This window comes from Microcaecilia unicolor, chromosome 6 (assembly GCF_901765095.1).
Source record: "Microcaecilia unicolor chromosome 6, aMicUni1.1, whole genome shotgun sequence".
Lineage (NCBI taxonomy): Eukaryota > Metazoa > Chordata > Amphibia > Gymnophiona > Siphonopidae > Microcaecilia > Microcaecilia unicolor.
In genome coordinates this window covers 289,513,638-289,539,709 of record NC_044036.1, presented here as the reverse complement: position 1 = coordinate 289,539,709, position 26,072 = coordinate 289,513,638, and the positions used below count along the sequence as shown (strand labels likewise).

Below are 26,072 nucleotides of genomic sequence, written 5' to 3'. Positions count from 1 at the left end.
CTGCCCATAATGAGTTCAGCACTGCGTATATAGAAATGATAAGTAGTAGTAGCCTTGCTCAACAGATGTATCAGATCTCCATACTACGATCCCTGTGGTCAATCTGGAGCTAAAAGAACCATCCTGCTCCAATATGACTCTATCCACTGTATGATTCTGCCTAAGAGTGGCCAAGGCAGAAACACACACAACAGCCCGTCTCTTGGTCACAACTGAACCAGAGCATCTATTCCTTCTGACATATTTTCCTAGAGGCAACTGAAGAATCTTGCTTTGGACAATAAGCTCCCCTCACCCTGATCTAGTCTGTTCCTGCTGAAATAGTATGCTTAAATATTTTATAATCCTACCAAGTGTGCCACCGATAATCCCAGAAGATGACTTTGCGCCCAATGATTCAGAATAGTTACTTCTTCTGCAACTTTCAATCCCTTGGTAGCTCTTTGCCGGTTTGTATAGGCCACTATTATCACATTATCGGACATCACTCTCCCCGCCTTATACTGGCCTAGAGGAAGAAACTCCTGTAGAGCCAACCAAATGGCCCTTGTCTTCAATTAACTGCTCAGGCAAGAGGCTTCCTGTGTTGAACAGAAGCCCTGTGCCAGTTCTCCCAGACAGTGGGCTACCCACAGCCCCTGAGACTGGCATCCACTATCATCACAAATCCAATCCAGAGTTTCCAAATTCATTCCACAAATGAGACTGACTGATCGCAGCCATCATTATAGACTGCATCTGACTTCCCACGGCTGAGACCAGTACATTAGCCAAATATGTGCTCTACAACCTAGACATGGACCTTCCTAGCTTAAAACCCACATCTGGGACATCCCATTCGGCTACCATCATCTCCTTGATGGGCCTGTGAATTGGGACGGCTTTGGATGGTTTCTTTATACCCTCCAGCAGCACATCTTCCCCAAAACCAACATCTCCTTCCCTGTCCTGTGATACCTTCAGGACATATAGCACCTGGGAAATTAGGCTAGACAATTCATCTCAATGGAAGAGCTGCACCACAGATGCATGATCAAGTGGCAGCTCTTCCTGCACCATAAACTCCTCCTCATAGTCCCCACGGAGTCTCTCAAGGTCTTTCTCCAGTTCTGAGAGCCCACAGACCCTCCAGATTATAGGTCCTCATCCTCACAGGACAATCTGGGGTGCTTAGTCTCCAACCTTCCCTCTCCAGAGGAGGTGGCTGGACTTGAATTAGAAGCTACCTATTTTCTCTGCTTCATACAGAATGCCCAGTGCATGAGCAGAAACATATTCAGGGAAGAAAGGAGTCGAGGTACTGTCTCTGTACTATTTCCACTCAGAAACGCCAAGGTCTGTATTGGCAATAGGGTCAGGGGACTGTACAGAGCTCCTGGAATTGCCTAAGACATGAAGGCAGTTGTTCCTGCCAATTTTGTGTATGCCACCATTCCAGCCTGTTGTCTCTCTCCTGCATCAGGGCTCGACTGTCACCCCAGCCAAGTTACTACCAGCTTGAATCCCTACCAAACTGGTTCTAGAGTGCTCTTTTTTACATATGTGACATTGGCCCATAGCGGCGCCAATGATCCTGTGGCTCTCACACAGCATCAGGTTTTCTCCATTTGTGCTGCATTCACTTTTTGTGGCCCCACAGCTTGCTTACAGCATCCTTAAACAGGAATCAAACCTATAGAGACCTTGAGTGCTCCTGTCTCACATTACCTCTCACTCTCCTTTGGGACCTACCTGGCTGCCCAACAGTGCAAGCATCAGACAGAATAGGTTGGCAGCTGGTGCTCCTGAACAGAAATAGAGCTATTTCTCTTATTTTTTACCTTTTTGGCTTTTGTCAGAGGGATTTGACATGCCACTGCTCTAGGAACTGAAGAGGTCTCAGCCTGCTTCTTGTCTTAGAGGTATATATCTAGAACACCTCTTTTGTGGGTTTGGTTTAGGCTGCACAGGATACCATGTCCTACCAGCTGTTAGAGACTGAGAAATACTTGCTGCCAGAGTACTGCACAGGATCCTTATGGGAAGATGTCACAGCTGAGTAGTAGAGCACTGCATGGGAATGGAAACTGCAGAAATCCCGCAGAACCTGTGGGATACCTGCTGGTATGATTTCCAGGTCCAAGGGAATCCCACGGGGATGGCAGAAGTCATCATAGCGTTCCTGCAGGAGGGTACTCCAAATCTCTGGTGACACCAAAACAAGGCTTTGAATGCACTGAAAGAAGCCACTGGAGCACCTGAATGAGGTTTGGAGCATACAGAGAAGCAATTAAAGCATCCAAGTGAGGCTTGGAATACACTGAAAGTACTGGAGCTCTAGAATGAGGCTTGGAATACATTGAGAAAGGCTACTGGAGTACTGGCTCCACCACTGCTTAGAAATCAAGGCTTTGCTGCTCTGTAAGGATAATATACACATTTGCTCTAAGCTATCTTGTCAAAAATGTCTGTACCAAAAGAATAATCTGAAATGGTTTGAGCCTTTAAGAATATTAATCTGCTCTAAACATAAATTCCCTCTCTCTTTTTTTTTCCTTTGCATTATTAGTACTGGAATCACCTGCAGGTTCAGGTGGGGATGGAATGGATGTTAGCAGGTATGGGTAGGGATGGGATAGATTCCAGTGGGGACAGGTGAAATTTCTGTTCCTATGCAACTCTCTACTGAGTAGTTCTCAGTCTCCACCTGCTGGCAAGAATGCATATACCCACTTATCTGGACTTTTCTGGAAGTATGATAAGGAAGAATTTTATTTTGGAAATATGCAAAGTAACAGTGACTCCTCTTCTCTTAGACTGGGTCAGGACCCATGACATTTTACCTTAGGAAGATCCTGACATGAACCTGTAGCATCTGGTCCTATGAGGATCCTGGGGTAGGACACAGCATTTTATTGTATAATGATCTTGGGATAGAACCCGTAGCAGTTTACCATACAAGAATGCTGGGATAGCATTATACCATACAAGGACCTTGGAATCAGGAGTCATAAAGAAGTTCCTTTTCTTGCAGGCCCCCAGAGCTGATGACAAGGAACATGCCCCTCAGAGTCAAAAGTTTTAAACACCATGGTTACAATGTTTCCAGTTCTTATGCAAATAGTGCAGCTGTAGCACTATGAATGGAGAACCTAGAATGAAGAGATTTTCTCTGAGAATGATTACTACCTTGCCATTACATAGCAAGGGCTGTCGCTTCCAGAGGAAGAGGAAGGGGTTGCCTTAGGGACAACTCAGGCACTTTAAACACAGTAATTTTCAAAAATGATATAAGAATTATTTTAAGCTACAATTATAAAAGGGTCTCTCTGTAGTACTAAGAAGAGAAAAACTATTTAAGAGAGTAGCTTCTCTTTTTCACATTATTTTGTACAAAGGAGGTCTGTGTTCTTGACAGGGAAGTACCAAAGGGGTAGGTGTGTTTACTCATATGCAGAGGGAAGTGTCATGTCTTTCACTTCCAGATACTGGGCAATGAGCTGACCCCTGAAATTCTTTGGGCCCTCAGGAAACCAAATGCAGCACTCATGCACAGAGCCAGCAAAAACACTTTAAAGTGTGAAGCAAAAGAAATGCATCAGGACCGTACCTTAACTCCATCAAGAACCCCCTTTATCACTGTCTTCACTGAGGTGACCACTTCTTTATCCTCAGAGTTCACACCCTCCAGCATCACCTGATCCGACCAACGAATGAGATTGGCCAGACTCTGGTAGACACGACTATAGCAGGAGGAAATGGCAGAGCTGTAGGGAAAAAGTAGTCAAGATTAAATAAGACTGCAAAAAGAGAAACCTTTGGATTACCTCAGTAAAGGTTTCCTAGGTCTCACATTTTCTATCATATGGAAAAAATGAAGCTTTCAAAAGTCAATATGGTTTTTTTTCCAACTGTTATTATCTGACCCAGCATGCTCATGCCTCTGCCTCACTTCCTCAATTTCTTTCTAGTGAGGTGGTGATAAACAGAAAGAAAAAATAGGAGAGAAACAGAATATCTTGCACTATTACATGATCACAACATCCCTATCTCTGTAAACTTAGTTTTCAGGAAGAGTAGAGGGAAATAATCTGCTCATTATCACAAAGCAAGCAAGTTCTGTATTTACACACTGGGGACATCTTACACAAGAAAGATGGTTGTGTTAAGATTAGAGGTATCTGCTTAATCCACGTCTCCTTCAGTCTCAGTTTTACTGAAATTTCTGGCTATTCTGACAAAGTCTCTTCTATCCCAGTATGCGCACGTAAATGAGGTCACCATTATAGCAACTTTTCTCTCAGATGCAGGAATGCACCAATCACTTTTCACCCTCCCTGAACTCATTACCCCTTTTCCAGGAGGCTTGAGAAGCATTTTCCCTTTTGCTTCTTGTTCAGACTTAAGTCTGGCAGACTCAGTACAATATGACAACCCTCTTCTGTTTGGAAGGTGAACTGTATACACCCACCTGGGGCTCAATTTTTCCTGCCCAGACAGGTAACTACATTCCTTACACTCTGGACAGGAGCACACTAAGTGCCTGCTGTCACAGGGCATACCTGCTATGAATAAACCCGTCTCAACAAAGCATGCGTGCACTGAGGCAGTAGTGAAGCAAGGAGATGCAAAAATGGCAAAGTCTATGACCAATGTTACTACACTCTAGAAAGCTCAAGAGGAGCTCTCTATGACCCTCGAACTACCTAAACCACTGCCAGTCAGAACTACAACACCAGCAGCTGATACACGGTCAGGAGAAAGACTCCCCTGACATCAATCTGGTGTCAGGTTCTTGGCACAAAAGAGACTGAGTGGAATAACTGCAGATTATCACAGACGCTGATGTGCTTCATATGAAAGCAGGTTACAGCAGCCATGCTTAAACCATATAAAAAGCAGTGTTACACTGCCTCAGTTCACAAAGCTGAAAACATGCCCGGCATCACACACCACAAAGGGTTAAACGCTCTCAAAAGAACTTCCTTGCAGCACTCCTGCTGAAGGGTCCATGCTCAGAACTCCTGCTAAAGCCAATAGTGCATACCCCATGCTGCCAGAACAGCATAGAAAACTAGGTCGCCAATGCTCAAAGGAAACGGTATTCAATTTATATACGTGCTGTAAAAGCTAAAGTAAGTGGGGGAACGTGCTTGGCGCATGCAAAGAATAGTTTTACAGTAACAGCAGCTCTTGTGCGTATGTGCCAAGCAAAACCAAAAGTGAAACACGTATTAGCGCTGCTCTTCTGCACCTTTTAAATATAAACTTTTCAAATTTTTTTCTTACTTGAAGACATATTTAAGTGCCGATGTGTACTTTCACTTTCAGATTAGCTCAGACTCGCACACATTTCTTTCTCTCTGTGCCAGTGCTTACAGGCTTGCACGGGCTTTTCTTCCGCTTCCAAAAGAAATCAAATCCAGCAGATTTTAAAATGAAAATCAGAAGAAATCCTCTAACACCCCAATGCTAGCTCCAAGCTAGTGGTATATTTTCAGGAGTAACAGCAGGGTTTATTTGTGCGCTGTTCTCTGAGCATCATCAAAAGGTAAAAAGAGATTACATTTCTTTGAATTAGGGTTGGCACTTCAAGCAGCAAGATTTCACTTATATTTCATTCTTCTCAGTCCTACATTTTTTTAGCAAAAATTTGAAAACCCTTTTGTTTCAGAAATATGTATCCCACGCTAACTACTGATTTACTAGTTTTTCTTAATTACTAAATTTATTATTATGCCCCTTCTTCCCAGTTAAATGAAACTGGCTTCTTAAAAAGTTGTAACCTGCTTAGAACTGTGAGGTAATAGTGGGATAGAAAATCAATTTACCATTACCACTGGGAGGGCACAGCAAATAACTTTATTAACATCAGTTTGACCACATTTAAATACAATTTAATGTTTACTAAAAGTTTGATATACCGCATTTTCCAACATGTGGATCAGCAAGGTTTACAATACAAACATCTCTATAAATAATTCTCACCTCCAACATTCTGAAGTTCAGTCTGTGGCAAGGAAACACTGAAGCCCTGCACTATTGGTAGGCTAGGCTGTCAGCACCACTCACTGTCATTCATGCACCACTCACTGTCACTCATAGACCCGCCCTCAACCACGCCCCTTCCGCACATAATTCACAACCCCAACGTTCTAATGATGCTGCAACTTCCGAGGTGGTCTAGATCGGAATTTTTCCCCATGAGTGTGTGCCCCGCTCTCGCGTCACAACGTAATGACGTCGAGGGCGGACCACTGACACTCGACTGGCGAAACGGACAACACACACCACCCCGAACACAGTCGCCGCTGCCTACAGTCTGAACCCGTCCCCCGCACACCTTCAACACCCAGCTTGAAGTCACCAGCCCGATGCACAGCAACAAACAGCGACCTAGGCAGGGGGAGGAGTAGGGAAACACACGGAGCGTGTTTCCCTACTCCTCCCCCTGCCTAGGAATCGCTCCAGACTGGCTGCCAACCTCCTGAACCACCCGCGCACACTAACCGCCCTCAACCCCCCCTCTCCTCATGGGATCGTGAAACCGGCGCTAGCAGTAGGGAGGGAGAGCAGTCGGTCGGCCGGTCTCCGCCAGTCCACTTAAGCCTTTCTTTTTTTTTTACCTCAGCGTGGAAAGTGTTCATTTTCGAACACCTTCCCCGCTGAGGTACAAACAAAAGGCTTAAGTGGACTGGCGGAGACCGACCGCCCTCCCTCCGTACTGCTAGCGCCAGTTTCACAATCATATCACTGATAGAAGGGGGATCATCAGCTGACAGCCGCATAGTGCCTTAAAAGGTGGAGGAGCCCTCGCCGCAATGCCACGCCCCCCAGGTCGCCGCCCCCAGCCTTGCAAGCAGACGTTTAATAGACAGGAGTGGAAGTGAACCAATCAAGTCTACTGTAAGCAAGGAAGCACGTTGGTTAATCTCTGTTTCCACTCCCCCACGCAGCCATCATTGCCATACACTCAAAACAAAGCAAGCAAACCTAGGAGCTGCTGCAAAAGCTCTTTTAACTAGATAGACAGTACCAAAAAAGGGGGGGCCGTAGAGAGAGGGGAGTCGCTGGGTGGCTTGAGGGGGAGCAGGGGACAGAGGAGACTCACTGGGTGGCGGGAGGGGGGGCAGGGGAGAGAAGAGCATCGCTGGGTGGATACAGGGAGGGGGGACCCTGGCACATACTCTCATTCTCACACACACACTCGCACCCAGTCAGTGGCGTAGGAAGGGGGGGCGGTGGGGCGGTCCGCCCCGGGTGCACGCCGCTGGGGGGGGGTGTCGTCTCCATTGGTTCCTTGCTCCCTCTGCCCCGGAACAGGTTACTTCCTGTTCCGGGGCAGAAAGAGCAAGGAACCAATGGAGCCGACGCAGCTCCCAGCGATGTGGACTCGGGGGCGGATCGGCCCTCCCGCCCGCCCCTCGCTTCTAAAGTAACAATGCGCTCCGGGGGGGGGGGGGGGGGGAGAGGGTGCGCAGCGGCGACCTGCTCCGGGTGTCAGCCGCCCTCGCTACAGCACTGCACCCAGTCTCACTCTCTCTCTGTCACACACACACTCGCACATTCACTCCCTCTCACACAGTCACTCTCACACACACTCTCTCAAACATACACACTCCGAGGAAAACCTTGCTAGCGCCCGTTTCCTTTAAAACAGAAACGGGCCTTTTTTACTAGTGTAACATAAAAACAGTAACGAACAAGAATGTCAATAAAATAGTTAGTAATAGATCTCATTCATCCAAGACAGGAGATCAACATTTCAACATTTGTGTGTCCACAAGAGACCTGAGGGCTCATACTCAGTTGCAGGTCCACATTGCCAAAAGTCAATCTAAGAAATGTGCCTCTAGGGCCTTAAATTTAGGAAAAGACTGTTCAGAACAGATATTGGGTGGGAGATCGTTCTATAGTTTTGGGGCCAGAAAATAAAAGGTAGAGGAACGAGTAGGTTCATATTGGGCCTGCACTGGATTTGGATGAACTAATGTATGTAAATGTAAGGACCTGAGGGCACGAGAATGTATATATGGAATGATAGAAAAGAGGCTAAATAGGGAGGCTGTCCCAAGTGGTATGTTTTATGAGGGATACATAAAATTTTAAATGGGATGCAGAAACAGATGGGTAACCAATGGAGACGAGTAAAGAGTAGGGGTGAGGTGATCAAAGTGACGTGCATGACAGAGAAGATGGATAGCAATGTTTTGGAGGGTCTGGTGTTGTCTAAGTTGTTGAGATGAGATGCTTGCAAACATCACATTGCAGTAATTGATTCTGGAACTCACAAGGGCATGAATGAGTGTGTGAAATGAATCAAAACCTACAAAGGAGGCCAATAGTGAAGTCTGAGTAAATCTGGAGAATATATGAGATATGTTGATGAAAAAATAATTTACAATCAAGAATAACTCTGAGGTAACGGAAAATTGTAACTGCTGGAATAGGAATACGAAAAAAACTGGAGTATGGGAAGACTGGGACAGCAGACCAGTGAAGCATCAAGAAACAGTTTTGTCGGGAGAGGAAGTGACGTCACGGGACTGAATGGCCGCCTAAACCCGGAGCTCCGTTCTTCCCTCCTGCTTTAAAGCTCCACTTACCACAAAGAATCCTCTCACAGCAGCTACAAGATCTGCAAACTGTCGCCGACTCTCTCAAGCTAATAAAGAAGATGAGTAAAAAAAGCGGCGCGCTGCATAGGGAGAGCGAGAGGTTGTCGGCGAGACAAACAGACCGAGGCCTAGCTAGGCCCGCCTCCCCCAAGGTACGCAGAATCGGGCCAAAACATGGCCCGCGAAGAACACCACGAACCCGCCCCTAATCAGGAATTCGCGCAAGAATTGACCAAAAGCTTGGAGGCGCTTAGGGCTGAAATTGTAGCGTCCAAAGAAGTAATATTGGAGCACGTGGACGCCCTGAGCGTCGACCTGAGAGAGCTTGGGGGAAGGGTAGAAGTGCTGGAGGAGCGTGCAGACGAGACGGGGGAGAGGCACGACGAAACAGAAAGGCGCATGCAGAGGCTCTTAGAGAAGACAGAAGATCTGCAGTTTAAAATGGATGACCTGGAAAACCGGGGGAGACGCCAAAACCTCCGGTTTCGGGGGGTCCAGGAAAACGCTGAGAACGAGGACGTCCCGACGGTAGTGCGTGCTATATGTGCGCAGCTATTGGGCCCAGAGTTTGATGTTAGCCAGATTGTGATGGACAGAGCGCATAGGGCACTGGGCCCTGCGAGAGACAACAGGCCAAGGGACATAGTGGTGAAGTTTTCCACCTACGCCTGTAAAGAACAAATATGGCAAAAGGCTCGCCAGTCCTCTAGCCTGGAATTTAATGGAGCTCGAGTTGCAGTTTACCAAGACCTCTCCTTGTTCACGCTGAGCCTACGGAGGGCCATGAAGCCGGTAATAGAGATCTTAACCAAGGAGAAGATTATATATAGATGGGCATTTCCATTTGCCATTTGCTTTGAACTTAAGGGAGAGAGGCTCCGATGCCGGTCTGTGGGAGAGGCGTGGAAAAGCTTGCATGAAGCGGGCTTAACCCCCACGGAAAATATGCCTACGGGATTGGCCCCCACAACAAAAGCACGGTTGCAGAGATGGAAGAGAGTTGAGAAAGGGGCGAAGAGCTCAAGACACCAGACCTGAACCGTAGAAGCTGAAAGACTTGGCCTGAATTCAGCTGTGCAGTTTTCTATCCCAGACGGGGGTAAAGTTGAGAACATGTTCTTGTGAGAGTTATTTAAAAGATAATGTACTAAATGGTAGTGGATGACAATGCGACACTGTGATTGGAAGGAGCGGGAGGGGGGACTGGGGGGGAAGGGGATTGGGGGGATGTATTTCAATTTGTTTGTTAAATTGGTTAAGACACTCTGTGACTCGGTCAAGGGGGTTTCTTCCTTCAAGTCCCAGGTAGTGCCGAGTGGCGCTGGCTGGGGGATTTAAATTAGGGGGTAGTAGAGAGGATTTAAGGAGTAGAGAGGGGATCAGGGGGGTAGGGTTGGGGGGAATCAGAGTAAGGGGGGACGGGGTTAGTTTGGGAGGGGGGAGGTTAGTACTAGATTTCAGTCTTCACTGGTCAACATGTTATATCTCATCCTTTCTTGATAAGTTTCAATGGTAGACATTAAGATCTGCACATATAATATAAAGGGTTTGAATTCGCCATATAAGCGGCATGCACTGCTACGTGAGCTGCACCTGATGCAGCCACGGATAGTCTTTTTACAGGAAACCCATTTACTGCAAAAGCATGAGGGTCTTCTGCTATCTAGACAATACAAGCAGATCTATTGTGCCTCAGATGTCACGGGTACAAAGAAACGTGGGGTGGCTATAATGTTTCACAAAGATATCCAGGTACAGATATTGCACTCCAGAAAGGACAGGGAGGGTAGATTCCTATTTTTACATGTGTTATTGGAGCAGGAGGAATGTACACTGGCCAGTGTATACGCCCCAAATGAAAGGCAGGATACTTTTTTCCTGCGCCTGAGGAGGGAACTGCAGAATTTTGCTAGGGGTAAACTAATAGTCGCTGGCGACTTTAATGCCACTATGCAGCCAGGTCTGGACAGATCAGCTCCTCCTGCTCCGACTGATTGCAGACTGTCCCGTGCATTGAAATGTTTGGTTGATGAGCTGGGTTTATATGACGTATGGAGACTGGCTAATTCTAGGGGGAGGGAGTATACCTTTTATTCAACGGTGCACCTCTCCTACTCCAGAATTGACTATATTTTCATGGATAAGACACTGTCTGATGGGGTGGGGGGGGCCACTATAGGTCATATTACCATCTCGGATCATGCCCCAGTCTGGGCCAAAATTTCAGCCTTACAAGCTGAGCAGCGGGATAAGAGATGGGCGCTTAACAATTCCCTGCTACAAGATCCAGAGCTGGTGACGAGGTTTCGCCCAATCTTGAAAGAGTATTTCGATCTCAATATAGATTCTGGACCTCCACTGGGAACAGTATGGGATGCTTTCAAGGCAGTAGCGAGAGGGTATTTTATTAAACAAGCTGCTCAGAAGTCTAGAGCCCAAAGAGAACGTTTGGCCCAATGCATGGGTGCATTGGGAGACTTGGAGAGTAAATATAGGCTGTCCGGGTTGGGGTCAGACTACCGGACGTTGCAAGCAAAGAGACTGGAAATAGCCTCTCTCCATGAAGATAGTTTGAAGTTTGCACATGCAAGGACCAAGCAGGTATACTACGAATGTACAAATAAACCAGGTAGACTATTGGCAGCTAAATTAAGGAAAATAGCATCTGATCGGCACATATTAAAAATAAAGGGAGCAGGAGGAGAGGTTCAGCGCAAGGCTGCGGGGATAAGGGACTGTTTCGCACAATACTATAAGAACCTGTATCGGGAGGATGCCACTGTACAGACGGCAAAAATAGACGAATACTTGGCTGAAAGGGGTTTGAGGGTCCTGTCTGAATCGCAGAGGGAGGCATTGGATGAGCCGGTGAGAGTAGATGAGGTTGTGCAGGTTATTAAAGCACTTCCAGCAGGGAAGGTGCCGGGTCTGGATGGTTTTACAAACGAATTTTATAAGATCTTTGGACCACTCCTGGCACCTTACTTAACTTTGATAGCCAACTCTGTGAGAGAAGGGGCCTCTCTTCCAGCGACGATGATGGAGGCCTGGGTGGCAGTAATTCCCAAGCCTGGTAAGGATAGAACGGAGTGTGCTTCATATCGGCCAATATCAATACTTAATGCCGATGTAAAAATTTTGGCCAAGGTTCTGGCCAACAGGTTGGCGAGGTTGTTGCCTAGCCTGATCCACCCTGACCAGGTAGGGTTCATAGCCAATAGGCAAGCTATGGATAACATCCGGAGAACGGTGGACCTTTTGTATGCCGCCCAGACAAGGGCCAGTCAGGTGGTGTTGTTGGGGCTGGATGCCGAAAAGGCTTTTGATAGGGTCCACTGGGGGTTCCTTGATAAAGTCCTGGCCAGGGTGGGGATAGGATCTCAGTACAGAGCCTGGATTGGGTCTTTGTATTCGGCACCGCGTGCGTGTGTGAGGATAAATGGTGGGCACTCGGAGACGTTTATGCTGGGACGAGGTACGCGACAAGGGTGCCCGCTGTCTCCCTTACTTTTTGCGCTGGCAATGGAACCCTTGGCAGAGGCGATTAGGGAGCACCCAGACATAACAGGGGTAAAGGTGGGTGGACATGAATATAAAGTAGCTTTATTTGCGGATGACGTCCTGTTGTCCCTGACCAACCCCTTAATTTCATTGCCAAATCTAATGAAGGTGATAGGGGAATATGCTGCTATCTCCGGGTATAAACTTAATGCGGGCAAATCTATAGGCATGGCGCTGGGAGTACCCTCAAATATAATGGAATCATTGAAGGCATCCTTTTCCTTCAAATGGGAAGAAAGAGCCTTGGGTTATTTGGGGGTCAAGATTTCGCGCAACTTAGATGCTTTGTTTGACGATAACTACCTAGCCCTTAGAAGGGAAATACAGAGGGACCTGGATAGATGGGCATCTATGGGATTATCCTGGTTTGGGCGCATTGCCACGATTAAAATGAATATTTTGCCACGATTGCTGTATCTATTCCAGGTACTGCCTCTGAAGCTGTCCAGGTCCTTCCTGTCCGGGATTCAGGATTCTTTGATCAGGTTCATATGGTGTCACAAGAGACCACGTTTGCCCCGAGCAGTGTTATATAAGAGTAGAAGAGAGGGAGGTCTGGGTGTCCCCAATCTCACCTGGTACTACTGGGCAGCACAAGCCAGAGCAGCAATCGACTGGTTTCGGAAGGAAGAGCATAAAAGATGGGTAGATATTGAGCAAGCCCTGGTTGGATCGCGGGCACTTGGGCAACTCATGTGGTTACCTGGTAGATGTAGAGGAAGGGTGGAAAGATTTCCGCCGACAGTCCAGACTACTTTCTACTACTGGGACTGTATGTTCCCGGAGAGACAGCCGGTTATATCTGGCCTCGCCCCGATTGTGGACAACCACTTATTTGAGCCAGGTATAGGGAATAGTGTCTTTTGTAGATGGGCAGCCTCGGGTTTGGATCTGTTGGGGCAGCTGCACGTGGGAGAGACTGTTTTGCCCTTTGGGAGATTGGTGGAGGATTACGGACTCAGTCTTGCTGACAGATATGCTTACTCGCAGCTCCACCATTTTCTCAAGGGGCCTGTATATGGGGGGTGTTTAAGACGCGATACTCACCCGATGGAGGAGATATGTGTAGATACTAGGCGTACACGGGGATTGATATCTTTTCTTTATGATTATCAAATGAGAGGTGCAAAAACATCTATATTACACAGACAGAGGTGGGAACAAGAGCTAAAACTTACCTTGCCAGAGGCTAGCTGGCGGGCACTTGAGAAACAGATCTGGAAATCTTCAACGGCGGTGGCTTTGCAAGAAAGCGCCGTTAAGGTGTTCTATAGATGGTACTTGACTCCGGCTAGGCTACATCATATGAGCGCCCAGATATCCCAAAACTGCTGGCGTAATTGTGGGGAGGTGGGAACAGCGGGGCATATTTGGTGGACTTGCCCAAAAGCGCAAGCCTACTGGAGGGGGGTGTGAGCACGTCTTCAGAAATGGACTGGCAGAGCTGTGCAGTGGCATCCCTCGATCTTCCTCTTGGGGGGACGACCAGAGGGCCTTACGTCAGACCAGTGGCTTCTTGTGCGCGCCTCTCTGAATGCTGCCCGGGTGAACTTAGCGCAAAGTTGGAAATCCTCGCTGGTCCCTCCACTGGCGAGATGGATAACTAAGATCAGATACATTTGTGAAATGGAAAGACTTACAGCTCTGAAGAGAAAAATGTTGCCTAGATGGCAGAGAATTTGGGACCCCTTTTTGAATAGGTGTTTGGAATAATGAGACAACGATTGTATAGGACTGCAGACCGGGAGGACATAATGGAGGGGGGGTGGGAGGGGAATGATTGGGTTGGGGGGGGGGGTTTAAGAATAATAGACAGGGAAAGTTATTATGTAAAACCAAAAATGTGTGAAGTACATTAAGCTCTAGATAAGCTATTGTTATGTGGTTGGTTGAATTGTTTGGTACACAGTTTCTGTTCGGTAACCTACTTGTATTATGCTGCGATGTGTAATGTGTTTGTTGGAATAACAATATTCAATAAAGACTTCTAAAAATTAAAAAAAAAAAAAAAAAAAAAAAAAAGAAACAGTTTTGTCAGGACTGAGTACAAGTTAGTGATCTTTCAACCAAAAGGTCAGAGACTCTAGACAGTTCTGAAGACAGGTAAGGTTTATGCAAAGTGGAGAGCACTGGAAAACCAAAATGATATTGTCTGCATAGACAAACATTCTAATGTTGAAGGACTGAATGAGAGTTACCAGGGGACTAACAAATGTTAAAGAGGACTGGAGAAGACTAGAACCTTGGGAAATACCACAAGTGATAGGATGTGAGAGGAGAAATTAGGTCTTAGCTGGTAATTTTCTTTCCATTAATCCTTCCCAGTATTCCAGAACCTATGGGATAGTTGTGTCCATCAACAAGAAGGTGGAGATAGAAGAATTGAAAACTGTGCTCAGACATCTCTCTCTTGGCATTCTGTCTAGCTCCACAGGACTTACGTAGACAAGCAGTAAGGAGAAACTCAGAATACGCACAACAACCTTAAACCTTGACATTATATATTACTTCCTATCTTCTATTCCTAGGAACCTGATTATACTAACTTAATCCAACCTAACATCAAATTGTATCTGTTTCCATATCGGTCTAGGTGATCGCCTCACGGTAAGATGTAAGCCACATTGAGCCTGCAAATAGGTGGGAAAATGTGGGATACAAATGTAACAAATAATAATAATAATAAACAATTTGCTAATTTAACACTACCCAGATAAGCAAACGTGTGGACCTCTCTCATTTCTAGACAATTTGAAGAGAACAAGAGATATCCAGGAAGCACCATGCAAGGTGACAATCGTTATTTGCCCCTTTACTTTGTACCAACTAAACATCTCAGAAACCTCAGACGGCCTCTAGAATAGTGGGAAAGACTAATGGAAAGAAAATTATCAGGTAAGACCTAATTTCTCCTTCCATTATGTAGCTTCTCACTATTAAAGAACCTGTGGGATGTTCAAAAGCAATTCCTAGAGTGGGTGGGATCCTGGCGCAATGCCCCTGAAGACCGAAGCCCCAAAACTGGCTTCCAAGTGCGCAGTAATGTCCACCCTGTAGTGCTCGGCAAAGGTATGCATCGTCAACTAAGTCACCGCCTTGCAAATATCCGCCGGAGACAATAAGGTAGTCTCCACCCAGGATGTGACTCTATGTCTTGTAGAATGAGCCCACAAGGTCTGAGGAGCCTGTTTCCCTGCAAGCAAATAAGCTGATGTGATAGTCTCCTTCCCATCTAGCAAAAGGATGGATGCTCCACAGATTTTTTGAGATAAAATGTTGATACCACCTTGAGCAGAAAGGAGCTGTGCACAGGGAGACCCCTTGCCTCCAAAAAGTGAAGAAAAGGTTCCCGACAAGAAAGAGCCTGAAGCTCTGAAACCCTATGTGCCAACACAACAGCCACCAAGAACGCTGCATTTAGCATAAGCTCTTTCAAAGAGGCCTTGCAGAGTGGCTCAAAAGGAGGCTTCTGAAGAGCCTGAAGGACTAAATTAAGGTTTCACTCTGGACACAGCGTACAAAACAAAGTCTGCAAGCGGCCCGCTCCCCACAAGAATCAAATGACATCCAGGTGAGCTGCAAGAGACATCTTCTGTAGTTGGCCCCTGAAACAGGTCAAAGCTGCAACCTGAACTTTTAGAGAACCCAATGTCAATCCTTTCTGAAGGCCTGCCTGGAGAACACTAAGGTGTGTGTGATCTGAGCAAAGAAGGAGAAAATCTGTGCTCACGACACCAGCTCTTGAACATCCTCCACACTCCTGCATATGTCATGGATGGAGAGCATTTACAAGCCTGAAGCAAGGTAGTCAGAGGCCGCACCATAGACAGAAGGCCAGGTAGGGCTGCAACGGTAGCCAGGGTACACAAAAGCACTCCCAATGTCGATGCACACCGTTTCAAGAAGCTATCCGGCTGCTCGGGAGCAAGACCCGGATGCACTCGTCGAGGGCCAACATCAGGTAAGGCTGGGGTGCCGGATCAGACAGGCTGCAGAACTGCTGGGATCGAGACGGGAGCTTGGTTTTAGCTGCTGGGAGACTGACGCATTGGCACCTCCTGAATGGGGGGGGGGGGGGGGGGGGGGGGGGGGAGAGCGGTTCTCCTGGCAACGACGCTTCTCAGGTGCCGAATCCCTCAACATCCCAGAACTTCTGGCACCGTGTGACACGGGCGATTGATGCCGATGCTTCTTGAAGTTCGCCTGAAGTTGATCATCAAGGGTACTCAGTGCTGACGAGGATGACGTCAAATCCTCACGTCACCTTCGGGTTGGGTCTGACACTGGCCGGCCCCAGGGGTCCTGTACAGCAGTCAGCATTGAAGCAGGTAAAGACCTACTCGATGCACCACTGCTCCCAGTGTCTAGCAGCCATACGTATCGATGCTCCTGATGCCGGTGCAGTACCTGACTTCAATGCTGATGTCAAGGAATTGGACCTGGCTCCAAAAATCCTCTCTGGCTAACTGGGTCCATTTCTTCATACGAAGATGGAGGACACAGTTAGCAGGGCTTTGGTCTGGATGGGTGTCCTTACCAGAGCTGGTCCGATTGTACTGGGTACAGCGCTTGAAGCCACTAGGAACTTTCGTGGACATGGAAGGGAAAACCTCTGCAGCCAAATCAAATGACTTGATGCTGCCACAAAAAAGGAGAATGCGTCTGGAGTCAAGGCCAACAACATTCAGCCTAATGACATGGAAAACAAAGAGAACTTATAAAATGGGAAAAAACAGAACTAAGAAAATAAGGGTAAACACGAGGCAATCCGAAAAACGGACTGCATAAAAATATGTTATGTTGTTATGTTATGTTATATAGCGGGATTTACAACCTGCCAAATATTGAAATACAGAATTCAAGGTGGGATGACATTAAAAATACTGATGCATTTCATCAGGATATAACATCAAATTAAAAAAAATAAAATTAATACAGATGCAAAACTAATTAATTAGAAAACTAGTGTGTTTTTAAAACCTTTCTAAACGCAAACAAATTTGGTATAGAATGAAAATCAGAAGGTAAATCATTCCACAGACAAACAGCAGAAAACAATAAAAGATCTGGACAATAGGGCCTTAAAACAAATTCCTTTAACAGATGGAAAAGCCAATATTAACCAATTGCATGATCTTGATGATATTATGCTTTTTAGTAGCTTAAAGCTGATCACAAGGTCAGCCGAACAAAAACCATGAAGACATTTAAATACAAGACATAACACCTTGAATTTAACTCTTTTGATAACTGGGAGCCAGTATAACCTAGCCCAACAATGGAGAAACTTTGTCACATTTTGAACATCTGAATATCAACCTAGCCACTGAATTTTGTATCATCTGTAACTTATGTATTTGTTTAACCGTATGTACTACATACAAAGAATTGCCATAATCCAATATGGGAAAAATCGACAATTGCACTAAAATTTGAAAGTGTTCACATGAGAAATAAGAATGTATTGAACAAAGTTGTTTAACCTTATAATAAGCTTTGCGTACAGTATTCTTTACCTGAGATTCCATAGATAGTGGACAGTCAAGTATAACACCTAATACCCTAGATTCCCATTCTACTCAAATTGACAGATCATTAGAAACTTTGATATATTGAGGAATAATAGAAGGGTCCACACCAAACCATAAAAAAGACCACCAAAAGGTACTCAGAAGCTCTTTGTACTGAGTTGTGAGGAGGATCACAAAGAAGTGACCACCTTTCACAGTGGTAGAAAACCAACTGTGAAAACCGCACTCTCACGGAGGTCAGGAAGGCTCTCACGCATGCGCAGTGGAGCATGGCACATGCTCCACGAAGCTCTTTTCAAGCTTGTTAAAAGCTCCGGACCAGGCAATGCAGGACCACATTACCCAATTGTAAGAATTATGGCCTACTTGTCCTCGGAGAAAAGTAAATTACTTGTGATAGACTCCAAGGAAAAAATGGTTGTGGGTCCTGAAAAAATGAAGTCTGGAGTGTGACCAGCTTCATGGGTGGGGAGATATGCCGATGTTTGCGGTAGATGATAGAAAATGAATAATTTTACGGTGAGAGGGAATATCAATATGGATATTAAAGTCATCCAGAATAAGAAGGTTGGAAACTTGTAATGAAGCATCACTAAGGGTTTGATAGAGAGAATCCCAGATTGAGGTATCCGCCAAAAGGGGGCAGTAAACAAGCAGAATGTGAAACAAGAGTGGGGACAGAATACACATAAGCAAGTACTTCCCTCTACTCACTGAGCTCCATTGGCTCCCGGTGGAAGCAAGAGGGATATTCAAACTCTGTGTAATGACATACTTTACTATGCGCGGTATCTTGCCTGAATATTCAAACCAATGCATACTATTACCCAAACCCAGGAAAAGGAGACTTGCTGGCAACCTACTAGAGCTGCTATTCCCCTCTGCTAAAGGTGTCAAATTCAAATCAATACACATACTGACTCTGCCCTACTGGAGCAACTTACTGACTCTGCAAAATACTGGAGCAACTTACCAACTCAGATAAGGTCCATATCGCACCTTAAGACATTCTGCAAAATGCTGAAAGCTTATCTATTTGAAAAACATGTCGTACAAAATGCTTAATTAACCACCAACTAAATAGACGTAGTTCATTAGCTGTATCTGAACCCTCCCTCCCTTTAATGTAAACCTTAACTTATAACCTCTCTAATACGTTCCTCCCATTTCTTCTGCATGTAAGTCGCAATGATGATAAGAAATAAAGTAAAGTAAATAAGTGAAAGTGGAGGTTGAGATTTCTTGTGCAATGAAGTGGTCAGGGAGAAGAAGGGAAAATTAGGTTCTTACCTTGGTAATTTTCTTTCCTTTAGTCACAGCAGATGAATCCATTAACTGATGGGTTGTATCCGCCTACCAGCAGGTGGAGATAGAGAACACTGAAAACCATAGTGCCTCTAGGACGGCTAGCCACAACTGCCTTCAGTATTTGAGATTTCCAAAGCAGACTGAACCATAAAGGTATAATAACATAAAACTTTCCTCACAGCGAACAAACGCCCCATAACAGGAGTAATAACCATACAAAAGAGGGATGAACTCAACCTCCTGTAGTAGAACATCACGTAGAAATTTTGAGAACTGGTATCCAACTTCTCCCAAGGAGATCTGTATCTGCCTGAAAGATCTGAACAAAAACAAGTTAGACAGAGAGGGATCATGGATTCATCTGCTGTGACTAAAGGAAAGAAAATTACCAAGGTAAGAACCTAATTTTCCCTTCATTGTCATCAGCAGCAGATGAATCCATTAACTGATGGGATGTACAGCGAATGATACATACTTGTAGCAGGTGTTCTCCGAGGACAGCAGGCTGATTGTTCTCACGACTGGGTTGACGTCCACGGCAGCCCCCTCCGACTGGAAAAAAAATTCGCGGGAGGTCCCGCACGCAGGGCACGCCCACCGCGCATGCGCGGCCGTCTTCCCACCCGTGCGCGACCGTTCCCGCTCAGTTGAATGACAAGCAAAGGAATGAGGAAAAGCGCAACTCCAAAGGGGAGGAGGGAGGGTAGGTGAGAACAATCAGGCTGCTGTCCTCGGAGAACACCTGCTACAGGTATGTATCATTCGCTTTCTCCAAGGACAAGCAGGCTGCTTGTTCTCACGACTGGGGTATCCCTAGCTCTCAGGCTCACTCAAAACAAGAACCCCAGTCAATTGAACCTCTCAATGGCGAGGGCATAACAGAAATTGACCTACGAAGAACAACTAACTGAGAGTGCAGCCTGAACAGAATAAAATCGGGTCCTGGAGGGTGGAGTTGGATTCAAACCCCAAACAGATTCTGTAGCACCGACTGCCCGAACTGACTGTCACGTCGGGTATCCTGCTGGAGGCAGTGATGTGAATGTGTGGACCAATGACCACGTCGCAGCCTTGCAAATCTCTTCAATAGTGGCTGACTTCAAGTGGGCCACTGACGCTGCCATGGCTCTAACATTATGAGCCGTGACATGGCCCTCAAGAGCCAGCCCAGCCTGGGCGTAAGTGAAGGAAATGCAATCTGCTAGCCAATTGGAGATGGTGCGTTTCCCGACAGCGACCCCCTTCCTATTGGGGTCGAAAGAAATAAACAATTGGGCGGACTGTCTGTGGAGCTGTGTCCGCTCCAGATAGAAGGCCAACGCTCGCTTGCAGTCCAATGTGTGCAACTGACGTTCAGCAGGGCGGGTATGCGGTCTGGGAAAGAATGTTGGCAAGACGATTGACTGGTTAAGATGGAACTCCGACACCACCTTTGGCAGGAACTTAGGGTGAGTGCGGAGGACTACTCTGTTATGATGAAATTTAGTATACGGAGCATGGGCTACCAGGGCTTGAAGCTCACTGACTCTACGAGCTGAAGTAACTGCCACCAAGAAAATGACCTTCCAGGTCAAGTACTTCACATGGCATGAATTCAGTGGCTCAAAAGGAGGTTTCATCAGCTGGGTGAGGACGATGTTGAGATCCCATGACACTGCAGGAGGCTTGACAGGGGGCTTTGACAAAAGCAAGCTTCTCATGAATTGAACGACTAAAGGCTCTCCAGAGATGGCTTTACCCTCTACATGATAATGGTAAGCACTAATTGCACTAAGGTGATTCCTTATTGAGTTGGTCTTGAGACCAGACTCTGATAAGTGCAGAAGGTATTCAAGCAGGTTCTCCTTTCACCCAAGTGTACTATCTTCCAGTTAAAGAGAGGAGTGACCAAAAAATAGCAAGCCAAGAACAACCATTGAATGTCACTGATTTATTTGAACTAACAGATAATGAAAATGTAATTCCATCGACATTAATAGTTACAGTGGCATTGGCACCTGATAAACAGTGGTTAATGTCCATGTACTTTAAGAATAAAGATAAAACATTCCTTGGTCAGAAAATACAAATGTTTCCCGACATCTCCAGAGACACGCAAAAACGTAGGAAGTCTTTTCTTTTAATGAAACCAGCTGTAACTCAGCTGGGTGCAACATTTTACTTGCGATACCCTTGTAAGTGTGTGGTGAGGTACCAGGCAAATAAGTATGTATTTTTTGATCCAGCTCAGTTGACAGCATTCCTTACCTCAAGGCAAAATAGGGGTACTTAAAACATCTTATCCCTCTAATATGTAATTAACACTGTGGAATGATGGCTGCTATCATCTAGTGCTCTATCTTTGAAACTTATGTTTATAAATAATTCCATTTCTTAAAATCTTGTCCCAATATGTGGACTTGAGCAAGAAATTTCAAACAATTACTTTTCTGTTATGTATTTTCTTTGAACTGATTGAAATGTATTGCTTTTTCAAACAAGCATTTGCTTGATTATAAATGTATAAATTTTCATAAATAAATAAATAAAAAGACACGGGAGACTCCCTCAGACAGACCCAATGAAGCAAAATCTACGCCCTCAACATCCAGGCCGTGAGAGCCAGAGACTGAAGGTTGGGGTGCAGAAACGCTCCGTCGTTCTGCGAAATGAGAGTCGGAAAACACTCCAATCTCCACGGTTCTTTGGAGGACAACTCCAGAAGAGGGAACCAGATCTGACGGGGCTAAAAAGGCGCTATCAGAATCATGGTGCCGTGGTCTTGCTTGAGCTTCAGTAAGGTCTTCCCCACCAAAGGTATGGGAGGATATGCATACAGGAGGCCATTCCCCCAATGGAGGAGAAAGGCATCCGAAGCCAGTCTGCCGTGTGCCTGTAGTCTGGAACAGAACAGAGGCAGCTTGTGGTTGGTCTGAGAGGCGAAAAGGTCCACCGAGGGGGTGCCCCACTCTCAGAAGATCTTGCGTACCACTCTGGAATGGAGGGACCACTCGTGCGGTTGCATGACTCTGCTCAGCCCGTCGGCCAGACTGTTGTTTACGCCTGCCAGGTATGTGGCTTGGAGAAGCATGCCATACTGACGTGCCCAACGCCACATCCTGACGGCTTCCTGACACAGAGGGCGAGATCCGGTGCCCCCTGCTTGTTGATGTAATACATTGCAACCTGATTGCCTGTCCGAATTTGGATAATTTGGTAGGACAGCCGATCCCAGAAGGCCTTCAGTGCGTTCCAGACCGCTCGGAGCTCCAGGAGGTTGATCTGAAGATCTTGTTCCTGGGGGACCACACCCCCTGAGTATGGAGCCCATCGACATGAGCTCCCCACCCCAGGCAAGATGCATCCGTCGTCAGCACCTTCGTGGGATGCAGAATTTGGAATGGACGCCCCAGGGTCAAATTGGTCCGATTTGTCCACCAGCGCAGTGAATTGCGGCAACTGATGGACAGGCGGATGACATTTTCTAGATTCCTGGTGGCTTGGCACCACTGGGAAGCTAGGGTCCATTGAGCAGATCTCATGTGAAGACGAGCCATGAGAGTCACATGGACCGTAGAGGCCATATGGCCCAGGAGTCTCAACATCTGCCGAGCTGTGATCTGCTGAGACGCTCTGGTCTGGGAAGCGAGGGCAGGAGATTCTGAGCTCTCGCCTCGGGAAGATAGGCCTGAGCCGTCTGTGAATTCAGCAGAGATCCTATGAATTCCAGAGATTGGACTGGCTGGAGATGGGACTTCGGGTAATTTATCACAAACCCCAGCAGCCAGAAGGTGAATAGTGCACTGCATGGACCGAAGAGCTCCTGCCTCTGAGGTGCTCTTCACCAGCCAATCGTCGAGATACGGGAACACGTGCACCCCCAGCTTGCGGAGATACGCCGCAACCACCATGAGACACTTCGTGAACACCCGTGGTGCAGAGGCAAGCCCAAAGGGTAGCACACAATACTGAAAGTGACGTGTCCCAGACGGAATCGGAGATACTGTCTATGGGCCGCCAGTATTAGGGTGTGAGTATAAGCATCCTTTAAATCCAGGGAACAAAGCCAATCGTCTTTCTGAATCATGGGGAGAAGGGTGCCCAAGGAAAGCATCCTGAACTTTTCTCGCACCAGATACTTGTTCAGGCCTCTCAGGTCTAGGATGGGGCGCATCCCTCCTGTTTTCTTTTCCACAAGGAAGTACCTGGAATAGAATCCCTGCCCTTCATGCCCGGGTGGCACGGGCTCAACCGCATTGGCGCTGAGAAGGGCGGAGAGTTCCTCTGCAAGTACCTGCTTGTGATGGGAGCTGAAGGATTGGGCTCCTGGTGGACAATTCGGTGGAGTGGAGACCAAATTCAGGGTGTATCCGCACCGCACTATTTGGAGAACCCACTGGTCGGAGGATATAAGAGGCCACCTTTGGTGAAAAACTTTCAACCTTCCCCCGACCGGCAGGCCATCCGGCATGGCTACTTTGATGGCGGCTATGTTCCCATGGATCCAATCAAAAGCTCGTCCCCTGCTTTTGCTGTGGAGGCGCAGGGGGCTGCTTAGGCGCACGCTGTTGACGGGAACGAGCGCGCTGGGACTGTCCCTGTGCCTGAGGAGGCCTTCGGGCCGGCTGGGTGTACCTACGCTTGCTGTAGGCGTAGGGTGCAGCCTGCCGGGCCCGGGAAAAACGTCCACCTGCAGAGGTGGATGCTGAAGGTGCCCGGTGGGAGAGCTTGTCGAGAGCGGTTTCCCGCTGGTGTAGTTGGTCCACCAACTGCTCGAACTTCTCGCCGAAAATGTTATCTCCCCGGCAAGGGACATCCGCCAGCCGCTGCTGGGTACGGTTGTCCAGGTCAGAGGCACGCAGCCAGGAGAGTCTGCACATCACTATACTTTGGGCCGCAGCTCGAGATGCCACATCACAGGTGTCATAGATAACCCTGGGCAGGAACTTTCTGCACGCCTTCAGCTACCTGACCACCTCCTGAAAAGGCCTGGACTGCTCTGGAGGGAGCTTGTCGACCAGGTCCGCCAGTTGCCGCACATTGTTCCGCATGTGGATGCTCGTGTAGAGCTGATATGATTGGATGCGGGTCACGAGCATGGAAGATTGGTAGGCCTTCCTCCCAAACGAGTCCAGAGTGCGAGACTCCCGCCCAGGGGGCGCCAAGGCGGTATCCCTCGAACTCCGTGCTCTCTTGAGAGCAGAGTCCACGACCGCCGAGTCTGAGGCAATTGAGGCCGCATCAACTCTGGGTCTGAGTGGATTCTGTATTGGGACTCCGCTTTCTTGGGGATGGTGGGATTAGATAGTGGCTTCAACCAGTTCCGAAGCAGCGTCTCCTTCAGGACATTGTGCAGCGGTACCGTGGAAGACTCTCTAGGTGGTGATGGATAGTCGAGGACTTCGAGCATCTCCGCCCTCGGCTTATCCACAGTAACCACTGGGAAGGGAATGCTGATAGACATATCCCTGACAAAGGAGTCAAAGGAGAGGCTCTCAGGAGGCGAGAGCTTCCTCTCCGGTGAAGGAGTGGGGTCGAAGGGAAGGCCCACAGACTCCTCTGAGGAGAAATATCTAGGTTCCTCCTCCTCCCCCCATGAGGCCTCCTCCTCGGTGTTGGACATGAGCTCTCTCAGCTCAGACCGCAACAGGGCCCGTCTCGACTGTGAGGAACCACGTCCTTGATGATGGCGTCGAGTGGTGGACTCCCGCGCCAGCGGGGACGAAGCTCCCTCCATCGACGTCGACTCCACCTGAGTGGCGGTCGACACCGGTGCCGCAAGCGGCGTCGGCGGCCTCATCATCGGGCCAGAGCCCACCGGCGCCTCCATCAACGGCACCAGGGGCGCAAGAACCCCCGGTGCCGGTAGAGCCTGGCACATCAGCCCTTCCAGGATCCCCGAAAGGATGGCTCGGAGGCACTCGTCTAGGCCCGCTGTCGGGAAAGGCAGGGGGGCCGGTGTGGGTGCCAGAAGCTGCTCGGGTCCAGGAGACAGTACCGAGATACCTGAGGACCGGCACAGCAACACCTCTTCGACCGAGGGGGAACGCTCCTCCCGGCACTGCCGCTTCCTGGGTGTCGAGTCGTCCCTTGATGTCCCAGAGCTGCCAGTCCCATGCGTCGTGGGCGACCGATGACGGTGCTTTTTGGCTTTCTTCCGATGCTCGTCATCGGTGCTCTGTGGAAGGGACGAGGAGGAGGTGGAGCCCCCACCGGCCTCGAGGTATCGGATCCGACAGGGTTCGGTCCCAATGGCCCTGAGCAGCGGGAGTGGCCGGGGCAGACTGCCCGCGCGGCCGCTCACCAGCGCTGTCGCCGGCAGGCCAAAGGTACCTGTGCTCCTGGGGTCGATGCCATAGTCGGCGCCGACGCCGTCGACATCGGTACCGGCACCAAAGACCTGGCCGTCGACGCCGTTGAGGTCGACGTCAAAGGGCCGGCGCAAGTTCCAAAAAGACAGTCCCGCAGAACTTGCCTCGCCACCTGCGTCCGCTTCCGTAAGCCGAGACACAAGGTCACGTCTTGGAATTATGCTCCGGGCCGAGGCACTGGAGACACCAAGCGTATCGGTCTGCAAGATCTGCCGGCCGCACTGACCACACTTCTTGAATCCGCTCAGGACCTTCAAGGACATCGACGGAAAAATCGCGTCAGCGAAGTCAAAATCGATGGTGGCGGTGAAAAGCTCACCTGAAAAAGAAAGAAACGACTGCGCAGCCACAAGGCCGCGACGACGCACCCTCGCGACTGAGAACGACGAGGAAAACTTTTTTTTTTCAAGAAAAGATAACGCGAACGCGTACTAAGAAAAACCGCGGGCTAGGCCGCAATCCGGTTTCCGGGGCTGACTAAGAGAGGGACAAAGACACGTCTCTCTCCAGCGCGGAAAGGAAAAAACTGAGCGGGAACGGTCGCGCACGGGCGGGAAGACGGCCATGCATGCGCAGTGGGCGTGCCCTGCATGCGGGACCTCCCACGAAGTTTTTTTCCGGTCGGAGGGGGCTGCCGTGGACGTCAACCCAGTTGTGAGAACAAGCAGCCTGCTTGTCCTCGGAGAAAAAAGCAATCCCTACTTAGGGTGGGAACAGGCCACACC

The 26,072-nt window shown here is 48.0% G+C and overlaps 1 protein-coding gene across 2 annotated transcripts in view; it reads right to left on the bottom strand.

The window, feature by feature from the left end:
* RAPGEF1 (Rap guanine nucleotide exchange factor 1) overlaps positions 1–26,072 on the bottom strand; it is a 324,367-nt gene that overhangs the window by 181,070 nt on the left and 117,225 nt on the right. For both annotated transcript variants that reach the window (XM_030207790.1, XM_030207791.1), the window contains exon 4: positions 3,590–3,746. In XM_030207790.1, coding sequence (XP_030063650.1) covers positions 3,590–3,746 — 157 coding nt within the window. The remainder of the gene's footprint in view (positions 1–3,589; positions 3,747–26,072) is intronic.